General features: G+C 42.2%; 1 protein-coding gene across 11 annotated transcripts in view; it reads right to left on the reverse strand.

Moving 5' to 3' along the window:
- The window catches only part of ptprt (protein tyrosine phosphatase receptor type T), a 389,841-nt gene that overhangs the window by 249,251 nt on the left and 124,919 nt on the right, over nt 1-15,671 (reverse strand). For all 11 annotated transcript variants that reach the window (XM_074649699.1, XM_074649700.1, XM_074649697.1 and 8 more), the window contains exon 8: nt 12,013-12,306. In XM_074649699.1, coding sequence (XP_074505800.1) covers nt 12,013-12,306 — 294 coding nt within the window. The remainder of the gene's footprint in view (nt 1-12,012; nt 12,307-15,671) is intronic.

Consider the following 15,671-nt stretch of genomic DNA (forward strand, 5'->3'; position numbering starts at 1 on the left):
GGTACGTGGTGCAGGTATGTGGTGCAGGTACGTGGCACAGGTACGTGGTAAAGGTACGTGGTACAGGTACGTAGCACAGGAACGTGGTGCAGGTACGTGGTGCAGGTATTTGGTACATGTACGTGGTACAGGTACGTGGCACAGGTACGTGGTACAGGTACGTAGCACAGGTACGTGGTAAAGGTACGTGGTACAGGTACGTAGTGCAAGTACGTGGTACAGGTACGTAGTGCAGGTACGTGGTACAGGTACGTGGCACAGGTACGTGGTAAAGGTACGTGGTACAGGTACGTAGCACAGGTACGTCGTGCAGGTACGTGGTACAGGTACGTGGCACAGGTACGTGGTAAAGGTATGTGGTACAGGTACGTAGCACAGGTACTTAGTACAGGTACGTGGTACAGGTACGTCGTACAGGTACGTGGCACAGGTACGTAGGACAGGTACGTGGTACAGGTACGTGGCACAGGTACGTAGGACATGTACGTGGTACAGGTACGTAGTGCAGGTACGTGGTGCAGGTACGTGGCACAGGTATGTGGTACAGGTATGTAGTACATGTACCCTCATATCTTAAAGAGCTCATAGTACCCTATTACCCCACTAGAGCACTGCGCTCCCAGAATGCAGCAGGGTTACTTGAGGTTCCTAGAGTCTCCAAAAGCAGAATGGGAGCCAGAGCCTTCAGCTATCAAGCTCCTCTTCTCTGGAACCAGCTCCCAGTTTCAGTCTGGGAGGCAGACACCCTCTCTACATTTAAGAGTAGGCTAAAGACTTTCCTCTTTGATAATGCTTATAGTTAGGGCTGTCTTGGACCAGCCCCTAGTTAAGTTGCTATAGGCCTAGACTGACGGGGGACTTCCTATGACACACTGAGCTCCTCTCTCCTTCTGTATATATTCATGTCCCATTCATTGTTACTAACTACATTCCTTCCCGGGAGTCCTTGTGCCTCCTTGTCTTGCAGGTAACCATGGAGCAGGGGTACACTTGGAGCGGGGTTTCACCTGGATCTGGATGTCACCTGGATTGTGGCTGCATCTGCTACCGCGTCCGGTGCCTGCTTGACACCAACTGCTACCATCATTAATTCAATCCGTCTGTACGAGAGACTACCAAGGCTTAGTGACAAAGTGGCAGCCTGGAGAATGAGACTTCTCGGTCACTGCCAAAGACATCAAGAACTCCCAGCAAGCATGCTGATGCTGCAGGAACCAACGCACGGGCATCGATCACAGGGACGTCCCACACCAACAAACATGGACGTACTGAGGAGAGATGCTGGACAGTGCTGGCGAGCTAGCCAGATGTATGGTGGACTGAGACAGCTGGAAGCTCCACTTGAAAGCCCTTCTGAGGACGACCCAATGATATCAATTCTGATAGTTGTATCATCACTCTTTTACATCCACTACTATTGGTTTTGTGTTATCAGTCCTACTTGTATTAGTTATTACAGCTGCTGGGCTACTATTGTGGTTGCTTCTCTCTCTCTCTCTCTCTCTCTCTCTCTCTCTCTCTCTCTCTCTCTCTGTCTCTCTCTCTCTCTCTCTCTCCCCCCAGCCGGTCTCGGCAGATGGCCTCCCACCCTGCGCCCGGTTCTGCTCCAGGTTTCTTCCCACTAATCAGGGAGTTTTTCCTGGCCAGAGCGCGCTTGGTGGATCTTGTTGGGTCTCTAAACTATGGTGTACGGTCATAGACCTGCTCTATATATAAAGCGTCTTGAGATAACTTCTGTTGTGATTTGACCCTATACAAAAATAAATTGAATTGAATTGAATGTAGATGTCGATGTAATTGTAGATATGGATGTAGATGTAGATGTAGATATAGATGTAGCTGTAGATGTAGCTGTAGATGTAGATGTACATATAGATGTAGATGTAGCAGTAGATGTAGATATAGATGTTGATGTAGATGTAGATGTAGATGTAGCTGTAGATGAAGTTGTAGATATAGATGTAGATATAGATTTAGATGTAAATATAGATGTAGCTGTAGCTGTAGATGTAGCTGTAGATATAGCCATAGATGTAGATGTAGCTGTAGCTGTAGATGTAAATGTAGATGTAGATGTAGATGTAGATGTATATATCGATGTAGATGTAGTTGTAGATGTAGATATAGATGAAGATGTAGATGTAGATGTAGTTGTAGCTGTAGATGTAGATATAGATGTAGATGTAGCTGTAGTTGTAGCTGTAGATGTAGATATAGATGTAGCTGTAGATGTAGCTAAAGCTGTATATGTAGATATAGATGAAGCTGTAGATGGAGCTATAGATGTAAATGTAGCAGTAGATGTATATATAGATGGAGCTGTAGATGTAGATGTAGATATAGGTATAGATGTACATGTAGCTGTAGATGTAGATTTAGATGTCGATTTAGCTGTAGATGTATATATACTGTAGATGTAGATGTAAATATAGATGGATATTTAGCTGTAGATGTACCTCTAGATGTAGATATAGATGTAGATGTAGATATAGATGTAGACGTAGATGTAGATGGAGCTGTAGATGGAGCTATAGATGAAGATATAGATGTAGATATAAATATAGATGTAGATGTAGATATATATGTAGATGTAGCTGTAGTTGTAAATATAGATGTAGTTGTAGCTGCAGATGTAGCTGTAGATGTAGATATAGATGTAGATGTAGATGTAGATGTAGATGTAGATTTAGCTGAGGATGTAGCTGTAGATGTAGATACAGGTGTAGATATAGATGTATATATATATATATATATGTAGATGTAGATATATATGTAGATGTAGATATATATGTATATATATATATATATATATATATATATGTAGATGTAGATATATATGTAGATATAGATGTAGCTGTAGATGTAGCAGTAGATGTAGATATAGATGTTGCTGTAGATGTAGATATAGATGTAGCTGTAGCTGTAGATGTAGATATAGCTGTAGATGTAGATATAGATGTAGCTGTAGATGTAGCAGTACATGTGATATAGATATATATAGATGTAGATGCAGGTATAGCTGTAGATGTAGATATAGATGTAGATGTAGATGTAGATGTAGATATAGATATAGAAGTAGATATAGATGTAGAGGTAGCTGTCAATGTAGATGTAGATATAGATGTAGATGTAGATGTAGCTGTAGATGTAGATGTAGATGTAGAAGTATATGTAGATAAAGATGTAGATGTAACTGTAGATGTAGATATAGATATAGATGTAGATATAGATGTAGATGTAGCTGTAGCTGTAGCTGTAGATGTAGATCTAGCTGTAGATGTAGATTTAGAAGTAGCTGTAGATGTAGATGTAGCTGTAGATATATATGTAGATTTAGCTGTAGATGTAGCTGTAGCTGTAGCTGTAGATGTAGATGTAGCTGTAGATGTAGATGTAGATTTAGCTGTAGATGCAGATGTAGATGTAGTTGTAGATGTAGCTGTAGTTGTAGATGTAGATTTAGCTGTAGATGTAGATGTAGCTGTAGATGTAGATGTAGATGTAGATGTAGATATAGATATATATGTAGATGTAGCTGTAGCTGTAGCTATAGATGTAGATCTAGCTGTAGATGTAGATTTAGAAGTAGCTGTAGATGTAGATGTAGCTGTAGATATAGATGTAGATTTAGCTGTAGATGTAGCTGTAGCTGTAGCTGTAGATGTAGATGTAGATGTAGCTGTAGATGTAGATGTAGATTTAGCTGTAGATGCAGATGTAGATGTAGTTGTAGATGTAGCTGTAGTTGTAGATGTAGATTTAGCTGTAGATGTAGATGTAGCTGTAGATGTAGATGTAGATGTAGATGTAGATGTAGCTGTAGCTATAGATGTAGATCTAGCTGTAGATGTAGATTTAGAAGTAGCTGTAGATGTAGATGTAGCTGTAGATATAGATGTAGATTTAGCTGTAGATGTAGATGTAGCTGTAGCTGTAGATGTAGATGTAGCTGTAGATGTAGATGTAGCTGTAGCTGTAGATGTAGATGTAGATGTAGATATACAGTAGCTGTAGATGTAGCTGTAGCTGTAGATGTAGATATAGATATAGATATAGATATAGATATAGATGTAGTTGTAGATATAGATATAGATATAGATATAGATATAGATGTAGCTCTAGCTGTAGAGGACAGAGCCATCATCAGTCTGCTGCTGTGCTTTGTTGTATTTTCATGGTGATTATTCAGAAGGAGTGATATCTGGTATTCACAGCCCGTCTCATTGCTCTCATTGATCTGATGTGTGTCTCAATCTCCAGACACACAGATACATATTTCATATTTAGACACACTCACAGTGAGCATGGAGTGAAGAACAAACACACAGAAACGTTCTCAAAGGCTCTGGAGTATAAAGGGTCTGCAGACTCGCCTCTCTTTGGGGTAAACACATCGACCAGCCTCATTATTAATGTTTGATTCACAAGACTCGGGTTTCATACGCCTCCTTAAAATATTGTATTTCCTCTGATGGCCGTGTCTTTTATTTAACAAGGACACAGCTCAGGATCAGATACACACCGCTCTGCTTTAAACCTCCTGGTAAACAGAGCTGCATGTAGGATTCTACATCTACAGACACATCTTCATCACGCACGTGAGCAGCCACATGTAGCATATACTGTATATATATATACAGTATATATATCTATATATACTGTATATATATATACGTGTTAATGTAGCCTGTAGGTCAACAACAAGAACTCACCAGCTGTAAAAACACATAATGAATGACAATATAGTCATACACAGCTGTAATAATATGAAATATATCTTCATGGGAGAAGTTATAAAGAAATACTGTACATTGATAAAAATGTCCTAGCTGCGTACAACTGTAGCCTCTGATAGCGTGTTATAAACCATGTATTACATGTCTGTCTACTGCTTATAAATGATAATAGGGGGACTTAAATCAGCTGTAAATCTATACAATTGATTTTGTGGGCTATATATGAATTACAGTTCATTACTTTCTGTAGGTATACAGTAGCGACGAACGATGGATGAGACCATCATGCATCAGAGGAGGGTTAGAAAGAGGATCAACGTCTGGTGCAGGACAGAAGACAGACAGGACTGTAGAGGCCGGTTACCGAGGCGTCCCTGCAGTGTCAGTACGGAGATTTCAGACGGATCTGGCCAGTTAAGGAAGAACTACGTACAGGGTCTGAAATTAGCACCCGCCACCCGCCAAATGGGGGTAAATTGTTGGCAGTAGCGGGTGACATCATCAGAACATCCGCCACATTGGCAGGAAGGGAAAACACTAGTGATGGAATAGAGAACCGTAGTTGTCTGATTCTTTGGCATCTCATGTCTCCGTGACTATTGATTCCTCTTATTGATGCTTTCAGACTGTTAAGCTGCACAATGACGCATACGCACGCTGTATCATGTTTCAGTTTGAGAAAGTAAAAACGAGAATAAAAAACGTTCTAAAGTATGGCACTGCTAAACCTGAGGGGGTGCACCCTATTTTTCCCTGTTAAAGCGACACTGTGAACAACAAACCTGTGTTGTAATCAGCAGGAGGAGAGTTAGTAAGGTAAGCTGTCAGCAGCCGTTAGCAGCACAGTCCTAACTGGTTAAATACCGGAGCTACTGACGTTAACAGAGGTTCCATTGAGTTATTATTATGAGGCGTTCAAGCTCTGCTCAGGAAAAATTACCATTGGGTGAAAGTAAATTACAACGTTATCATGATGCGTTCAAATGTAATCTGGTAAAATGTAGTTTTTGGTGAGAAACTTGAATAAATCCAGTTGTTTGAAGGAGATGTTTCCACATCAATATATAATAGAGAATAGAGATAATTATGACCTGTTGAACTACCTAACACTACCTCTAAACAGCTTATAAATCATCATTAAAACTACCGATGCCAAGATTGTTTTTTTAATCAATAGTAAATAATAATAGTAACGAGAGCTGCACGCAGCTATGAAAGGGCCCTCGCCCCTGCTCGCGGGTCGGGGTTGCTGGCGGGACGCCGACCGACGCGGAACCGAAACTCTGACGAGCGCCACGACGCTTGCCGCAAGGCTCTACGACAAGCGGTTCACGAGTTATGAAGGGGGGCGTGGCTAATGTGTAGGGGGCGGGCATAACATTCACCAATGAAACAGGAACTCTCTGCTGAGTTATATGACACTTCCCACAAGACTCTACGACAAACGGATCATGAGTTATGAAAGGGGGCGTGGCTAATGTGTAGGGGGCGGGCATAACATTCACCAATGAAACAGGAACTCTCTGCTGAGTTATATGACACTTCCCACAAGACTCTACGACAAACGGAACATGAGTTATGAAAGGGGGCGGGGCTAATGTGTAGGGGGCGGACATAACCTTCACCAATGAAACAGGCACTCTCTGCTGAGTGATATGACACATCCCACAAGACTCTACGACAAACGGTTCATGAGTTATGAAAGGGGGCGGGGCTAATGTGTAGGGGGCGGGGCTACCCTTAACCAATAAAACAGGAACTCTCTGCTGAGTGATATGACACCTCCCATAAGCCTGTACGACAAACGGTTCATGAGTTATGAAAGGGGGCGGGGCTAACGTCTTAGGGCGGGGCTATGAGTATAATTTTTCATGTACATGTCCTCAAGACTGTACCACCATCATACCTGAGAAATCTGGGGCAGATCGGACTATGTACAGTTGAGTTACAATAACTCCGTTTCATGGCGAATGGCTCAAAATGGCCGCCACGCCACGGTCCGCTCGTTAAGTGAACGCTCATCATTTTAATAACTTTTCATCCTCAAGGTCTTGAGATGCTCCTGACCAAATTTCAAATCGATATGATCAAATCTGTAGGAGGAGTTCGTTAAAGTACGCGGCCAATAAAACGCAAAAATTGGGAAAATCGTACATAAAATCCAATATGGCCGACTTCTGGGTGGGCGGGGCTAATGAAACCCAATGAGGAATATGTTTCAAATGATGAGTGGGATATGCATACCAAATTTCGTGAATATCGGATCAACTTTGACAAAGTTAAAATTTCAACGCGTTAGGGGGCGCTATAGAGCCGGCTAAACACACTGAGCCTAATGGCTATGCAGTTACATAAAGTTCACAGGTGTCTATCATGTTGCCAAATTTCATGCGTCTACGAGTATGCCAAGGTATACGAATGGATGTTCAAAGGCAAAAAGGACATAAGGGGGCGCTAGAGAGCCAACATGCCACGCCCAAAAAAAATTTCACCACTGAATCAAAATGAAACACCTGTTTGGATGTGCGTGTAAAGTTTCATGAGATTTGGTGCATCCTAAAGTCCTCAAAAATGTGTTCGTAAATTTTAAAATCACGCAGGAAGTCCAACGTGGCTGACTTCCTGTTGGCCGAAAAAATCTCAAAAATATTTAATGTGCCATTGAAGATGTGAGCAATGACATACTTAAATTTCGTGAAGATCGAAGTAACTTTTTCTGGAAACCTGCTTTCTATAGGGGGCGCTATCGAGCCCGCTGGTGCACCCGAGCCCAATCACTACAGAATATTGCAATTTTCGCCACTTCTGACGCATATTCCAATTTTCATGAGTTTTTGGGGATGGAAAAGGTCCCAAAAACGCGATCTCGCAGCAGAAAAAGAATAATAATCTGCAGAAAAACAATAGGTTCCTTGCACTTCGTGCCAGGACACCGTTGGGTCCTGGCACTTTCGTGCTCGGGCCCTAATAAAGTAATCTCTCTCTCAGCCTACAGTAGTCTCAGTTTCCCTCTCAGACCATCTGTGATGTGAAAACAGAACTTTTTCACTGAAAGGGCCTAAAAAAACACACAGTGCAGCAATTCAACTTTTAGACTGGCCTGAGGGAGGGGGGAGGGTGCAGGGGGGCAGCCCTACAGGTTTCTATACCAAGTTAAGCAGTTTATGAATAAAGTCAGTGAATAATATCAGAAAACATTGAATGGATTTAGAGAGTCCTATCCTCAGGCTGTGCCACTAATGAAGCTGTGGCAGTGATGTGGATGTGCCGTTCCTCTCTCCATTGTTGCTCTGCAGCCGGCTGCCAGCCGCCCGTCGCTCAAAATAGGATTCAGGCCATTTCACCCGTAAGCGGCGCCGCGGCGGCTCTGTGGCGGCGGCTCCGGGGAATCCAGCGCCGGTTTTAGCCGTGTGCCTCCTCTAGCGTGCCACATTTGAGAGGAGTGAATGGAGGAGGCGATCTCCATTCTGCTGGAGGCGCAGCGAGGACACAGCCTTGATAATGATTGATTTCATCATGCAACCCCCCCTCCCCTCCTCCTCTCTACCTCCATCCCTCCATCTTCCCTTGACTCAGTCCTTCTTTACTTTTCAAGGCTCTCCAACAATCCATCAGCTGTTTTCATCTGGCTAATGTCTCTTTGCTGTTCCCTCTCTGTGACCTCCATGCTGTCTCTCTGCTTTCTTCTTCTCCTCCCTCCATCACTGCTGATCGTTCTGTCTCTTCAGTTAGCAACAGAGATTAGCAACACTTCCATCCTCCCTTCTCCTTCTTCAACTATGTGTTTCTTTCTCCTCCTCTGTATTCCCTCTCTTCTGTCCTGTATTGAAAGTATTACCTTAAACTCCATATTCTCTGAACATAAACGGTGAATATTGGCTCTGATCTTTGTCTCTTTCAACTTTACCATTACCAACAGCATCCTCACTTCCTCTCCTTCCACCTCTCCTCTCCTCCCTGTAAATTCATATTTTTTATGTGAAGGATGATAATGTAAGTGTTGGCTAATATGTTAGCCTATAAAGATGGACTTTTAATTCACCCACTGTCCATAAATCTTCTTTTAGTATCTTTTCTTTGCCTTTTCCTCCTCTGTTCTCTGCAGAAGGCCGATGCTAATGTGACTGTTGGCCAACGTGCAGCGCTCTATAAAGACGTACAGTAATTCACCGGAGGCCTATATACTACATCCCATCTCTTATAAAGTAGATCTTTATGTGAAGGATGGTAATGTGAGTGTTGGCTAATGTGTTGCTCCATAAAGATAGATTTTTAATTCAGCTGCTGGGTATATATACTGATCTGATCTGGCTGACACACGGCTCCACCGATCGCCGAGCCAAGCAGTTTCCCCGTAGTTAACGGAGAGAGCACCTCCTCTCTGCTTCAGACTCTACCAACATCAGGTAGGGGGGTGTTCAATAACAGTCCGGAGGTGTTGAACAGTCAATAAGGTGTCACATGTCAGCTACCTGCTGATGAGGTAACTGTAGCCGTTAGTCCATCCTCTCCTCTGAATCCAGCTCTTCACCAGCTACATCGTCACCGTCTGATAGGAACACTTCCTGCCACAGTGGACGTCAAGTCTTTCTTTTGTCTGACACTCAGAGATGTTATCTACCTTTTTTGAAATCTCGGCGCTAAATGAAGGAATAACATTTTAGATGTGATGTCATTCGATGTTCGATATATTTTACATAAAAACATTATACGGATGGTAAATTACAGTGTTGGAAGTACACCGTAGCTTCAGGGGGGGGGGGGGGTACTGTACACTAACATAACTGTTACTATAATACTATAGTATACAACAATAGTAAAACAACTGAAGCTAACGGTTAATAATAATAATTCCCATATAGTGATGATGTGATGATGATCCACGCTGTTTTATCTGAGTTCATACTTTAAACTACAAAAACAACATGTACTTCTACTACTTCAACATGTACTTCTACTTCTACTACTTCAACATGTACCTCTACTACTTCAACATGTACTTCTACTACTACAACATGTACTTCTACTACTTCAACATGTACTTCTATTTCTACTACTTCAACATGTACCTCTACTACTTCAACATGTACTTCTACTTCTACTACTTCAACATGTACCTCTACTACTTCAACATGTACTTCTACTACTTCAACATGTACTTCTACTTCTACTACCTCAACATGTACTTCTACTTCTACTACTTCAACATGTACTTCTACTACTTCAACATGTACTTCTACTATTTCAACATGTACTTCTACTTCTACTTCTTCAACATGTACTTCTACTTTTACTATTTCAACATGTACTTCTACTTCTACTACTTCAGCATGTACCTCTACTACTTCAACATGTACTTCCAATACTTCAACATGCACTTCTACTTTTACTATTTCAACATGTACTTCTACTTCTACTTCTTCAACATTTACTTCTACTACTTCAACATGTACTTCTACTACTACTTCAACATGTACCTCTACTACTTCAACATGTACTTCCAATACTTCAACATGCACTTCTACTTCTTCAACATTTACTTCTACTACTTCAACATGTACCTCTACTACTTCAACATGTACTTCCAATACTTCAACATGTACCTCTACTACTTCAACATGTACCTCTACTACTTCAACATGTACCTCTACTACTTCAACATGTACCTCTACTACTTCAACATGTACTTCCAATACTTCAACATGTACCTCTACTACTTCAACATGTACTTGATAAGGGTCTGAAATTAGCACCCGCCACCTGCCAAATGGGGGTAAATTGTTGGCAGTAGCGGGTGACATCATCAGAACATCCGCCACATTGGCAGGAAGGGAAAACACTAGTCATGGAATAGAGAACCGTAGTTGTCTGATTCTTTGGGATCAAATGTCAAAAAATAAATCACAAATGTTTTGGTGCTCTTGAATGATCAACATTGAGCTTTAGACATTAAAAAAAAGTTGTCAAATTGCAAAAAAAAAAAAGAAAAATTAAAGAAAAAAATTGTCATTTAGTAGTTGAATTTGTGTCCGTGTTGGTTTGCTGATTATTTCAGAAAGAATCTTGAAGATCTGAAGAAGCGTCTTTGAGATCCTTAAAAAGCACTATATAAGTTTAATGATATATTATTACTTCCAATACTTCAACATGTACCTCTACTACTTCAACATGTACTTGTACTTCTTCAACATGTACCTCTACTACTTCAACATGTACCTCTACTACTTCAAAATGTACTTCCAATACTTCAACATGTACTTCCACTACAGTGGTCAAATGGGAGCTTCTGTTCCTCCTCTCCTCCTCCTCCTCCTCCTCCTCCATCCCCCCCACTCCACCTCTCCTCCATCTTATCCTCCTCTCCTCCTCCAACCCCCACACTCCACGTCTCCGGCTCTTTCTTCACATCCCGATTGTCATCATCATCTTTGATTTGTACTCTCGCTCCAACAACAAATCATTTTCTTCTAGCTTCTCCAGACTCAGACCGACTTTAAGCATTTACAAACCTGACTTCATTCACCTTTTACTACAGTTTACTACTATTTACTACCATTTACTACCATTTACTACCATTTACTCCAGCACTCTGTCTGAGGAGAGAGTATTCCCTTCATACTGAGCAGAACGCATGAGGACGCAGCATAGCAGAGCATTCTGGACCATTCTGGACCATACTGGACCATAGCAGACCATTCTTGACCATTCTGGACCATTCTGGACCATAGCACACCATTCTGGAACATAAAGGACCATTCTGGACCATAGCACACCATTCTGGACCATTCTGGACCATTCTGGACCATTCTGGACCATTCTGGACCATTCTGGACAATAGCAGACCATAAAGGACCATTCTGGACCATAATGGACCATAGCACACCATTCTGGACCATTCTGGACAATAGCAGACCATAAAGGACCATTCTGGACCATAATGGACCAATCTGGACCATTAAGGGTCATTGTGGACCACTGTGGACCATTCTGGACAATAGCAAACCATAAAGGACCATTCTGGACCATTCTGAACCATAATGGACCAATCTGGACCATTAAGGATCATTGTGGACCATTGTGGACCATTGTGGACCATTGTGGACCAGAATGAACTATTCTGGACCATTGTGGACCATAAAGGAGCGATTCTCCACAACAGAAGCAGGAGAACCAGAACCTACCAGCAGACATCAGCGGTGAGAAGAACAGGAGGCGCTCCAGAAGGAAGATAAAACCAGCAGAATGAGACTGAAAGAATGAAAGAGGCGTCACTCACCTGCACATTTGGTCCTGGTGACGAGCGGTGGCCCCGGCGGTCCCGTTCCTCCCTCCCCGGGTCTGGACAGCAGGACCTTGATCTCGTACTCCACATCTGGGTCCAGATGCCACAGTTTATAGGTGGGGGAGTCCACCACGTGGGTCTCCGCCCAGTTACCCGAAGTGGTTCGGTACTCCACCTCCTTCAGGATGATCGGCCCGTCGCCGATGATGCTGTTGGCGTTGGGTTTGATCCAAAGGTAGGTGGCGCCAACAGCGAGGAGCTCAGGCGGCGCGATGGGGGTGGGTGGAGCTGTGAAATGGGAACAGAGGTGACAGTTCAGTGGCCATTCAGATTTTTCATACATTTATCGAGCAAAATCAGAGAATCTAAAAGTCAATGAAACAGACAGGAGACAAATACATCAGCTTGTGTTGACCCCCACCTGAGCTCATCACTGATTGATTTTCAGCATGTATGTAGTCAGAGATGTCCTGAAGTCAAATATATCAGGATCATTGTCAGGAATTATTTATTACATTTATTATCCATCAAACCAAAAATCAAAGAATAAAGACATTTCCCTCACAGATTAGTGGTATTTTCTTTTTAATTTATAAGGGACATGTAATGTTTTATACTTCTGGTGAATATAATCCATTAATCTTATTTCCATAGATGTATTTTGTATATACAGTTCCCTTTGTTAACACCTTATTTTGAAAAGCGGATGTAGTCCCACGTGTCTACTTCCTCTAACTTCTCCAAGGTGGTCTCTAGCTCTCCAGTTAGCTCCGTTCTCTTTATCCATCCATGGTCAGCTCCATCGGGGCCGTTTGAATGCAGAGAACAGAAATGTCAGTATCTGGGTGCTCTACAGTTGTAGCGTCGGCCCATTTGACCACGGAGACGAGAGCGACGGCCGGCTCCACCGCACGTTACCACCATACGATAACGTTTCCTGTCCGTGACAGAGTTAGCATGCAGCTTTAGCTCTGCTCTGTCTAGCTCTGCTTTTCCTGTCGATGTGTGAAACCCAAAGTGTTTCCATGCTTTACTGGATGTGTAGTGTTTACCATGCTGGTGGATTTAACATGGGAGGGTGCAGGTCGTATCAACGCTGACCCTCCAACGTTTTAGACTTTCTGAGGTGACATCACGTTACTCAGACTACCACAATAAAAGCGGTAACTTCCTCCCTCCTCCACATAGACTCAGGTGAAGCTAAGATTTGATTCTGGTATTAAAACATCTGTTTAGATATTGTACAAAAAAAAGAAATGGCGATACATAGTGATTAGATCTATCTCCCAGCTCTATACTGTATGGATCAATAGCCAGTTTGACTCCAGTCAGAGAGTAGATGTGTACATTGTGTTGTATGTTGTAACCGTTACTGTGGGGTCGAAGCTCATTTACTAGTTACTATGGGATGTAAAGCAGCTGCCACTAAGAGCTCCACTTCACAGAGTGACTTCTCTAATCCATCACACAGCTGACGTGTTGTTGACAGCTACTTCACCACTACACTCTCTCATTATGCCAGTTTTAAATAATGGCCTCTGTCAAGCCTAAAAGCATACCATGTTTTATTACTCCCTCCCTGCTGGTTCCCAAAACCAAACTTCAGACAGCAGCTTCTTTTCAATATGACATATCCAACATGCATATGAATAATGACACCTAAAGACACAATGGTAGAGATCCAAGAAGCTCTAAAGTTCATAATGAAACATCAGATGTACTCTTCACAGACACTATATGATGAGGTCATTAATCATTTCTCTAGAGGAACTAACTACTGGAGTGTGTCACACTGTGTGGATGAGAAGGAGAATATATGAAGGTGCTTTACTGAATAGTTAGTTAGTTAAATCAAACATCGTATAAATGTGGATCCACTGGATTTAAGCATCGCTCCTCTCAGTAAAATCAGCCCTGCAGCCACCACGAGGCTCTCTGAACCTCTCTACACATTCTCTCTGCAGCACTGAGAGGCACACCTAGTGGTGTTAATAATGTCCACACTGCACCAGAACCAGCTGATTCTGGTCCTGATTCCTCCTGACGATGGTCAGCAGAGTCCGGATTGTTTGATGGTCTAAAGAAGATCTTTCCAGATGTTCCTGTGGTGTGAGGTATGTTCAGAGTGTTTTTACATCCTCCGATCAACTCTGAAGTCCATCCTGGACGCACCCACTTCAAACCGTAAATATTAGATGTTGAATATTTACGATCAGATATCCTGTTTATCCTCGGGTTTCAAGGGAAACATGTTTAACATTTGCTCAATAATTTAATTTAAATAATTTGTTCATGATCAATATTTCCGATGGGAATGCCGTCATGGTGGTGCTAAACGTGGTTGAGCTAATGCTAAACGTGGTTGAGCTAATGCTAAACGTGGTTGGGCATGCACCGATTCCATTACGTCCCCGCCGCTGCCACCAACGTTTTCACCTCTCTACATAAAGAAGGATAAATGCACAATTACTTTAAACATATGCACACAGCTCTGCAATGTGTGGAAGTTTTTAATATTTCATGTCTGTCAAATAACTGTTATTACGCTGTATGTTAGAAAGGATAATCTGCCTCTGATCAACTGTCTTGTTGAGATAATATGAAATATTCATATTCATATCACATCCATGGCGTGCATGCAGACGAACGGAGCACTGGACTCCTCGCTCTCTCACCCGGTAGAGGAGCCGGTCAGCAGAGTTTCAGGCGCCATCAGTCCACTTGAGGAGGGCGACTTCACCCACCGGAGCTTTCCCTGTCATGATATCTATGTGCACGCAGCATCAGTCCACGTATCCAGCCGGAGAGCAGACAGTCCGCGAGGCAAATTATCACGCCGAGAGTAAAGTAAAAAACAAAACAGATATTCAGCTAACGTTAGTCTAACGTACTTTTAACATGTTTCTCCAGATGTTTTCATGTATGAAAAATGCCCAAATGAAATATTTCACTGCCTTGTATCTTGAGAACTGAATCAGCAGGTCCTGGTGTAGGTGCAGGTTGCACTTTTTATTATTTTCCAATAAAAGCTGTATGTATTTGCCATTAATCGTTGTTTACTTGTTTATATCCATAATTAATTTATCCCTGATTCCCTTACAGGGAAACCTTTTAGGAATCCTGACCTGCTCTGTCCAGTATCACATATTTGTTTCACAGTCACACTGATTGAATTTATGGCAAAAAGAAGTGACTGTATCGATTTCAAATCATTGAATCGTATCGTATCGCTCTAGATGAGCCAAATATCGTCCTTGAATCGTATCGGAACCATGGAAATCGTATCGTATTGTTGTAAAAACGTATCGTTACACCCCTAATATTATTAATATCAGGGACGATGCATGCGTGATGGAGGACAGAGCATTCCAACGTGGTGCACAGCATTATGAGAATCAACACCTCCTCTTTCTTACAGTACGGTTTTCAAACAGGTGTGACTAAAAGAGTCATTTTCAGATTGAAGTCGGGGCTCTCTCAGCATTAATCTTTGATTCTTCTCTCTGTGGCAGGTGCTTTTTCAGCTGACAGCTAAGATGTGCTAGCTAAGAATAATGGCCCCTCTCCTCAACGCTGTCTGAAAGCAAAGTCCTGCTCTCACTCTGCAACGTCTTTACTTTCCTCAAGGCCCCATTACAATATGTATGTATGGT

The sequence above is a fragment of the Sebastes fasciatus genome, chromosome 1 (genome assembly GCF_043250625.1).
Source record: "Sebastes fasciatus isolate fSebFas1 chromosome 1, fSebFas1.pri, whole genome shotgun sequence".
NCBI lineage: Eukaryota > Metazoa > Chordata > Actinopteri > Perciformes > Sebastidae > Sebastes > Sebastes fasciatus.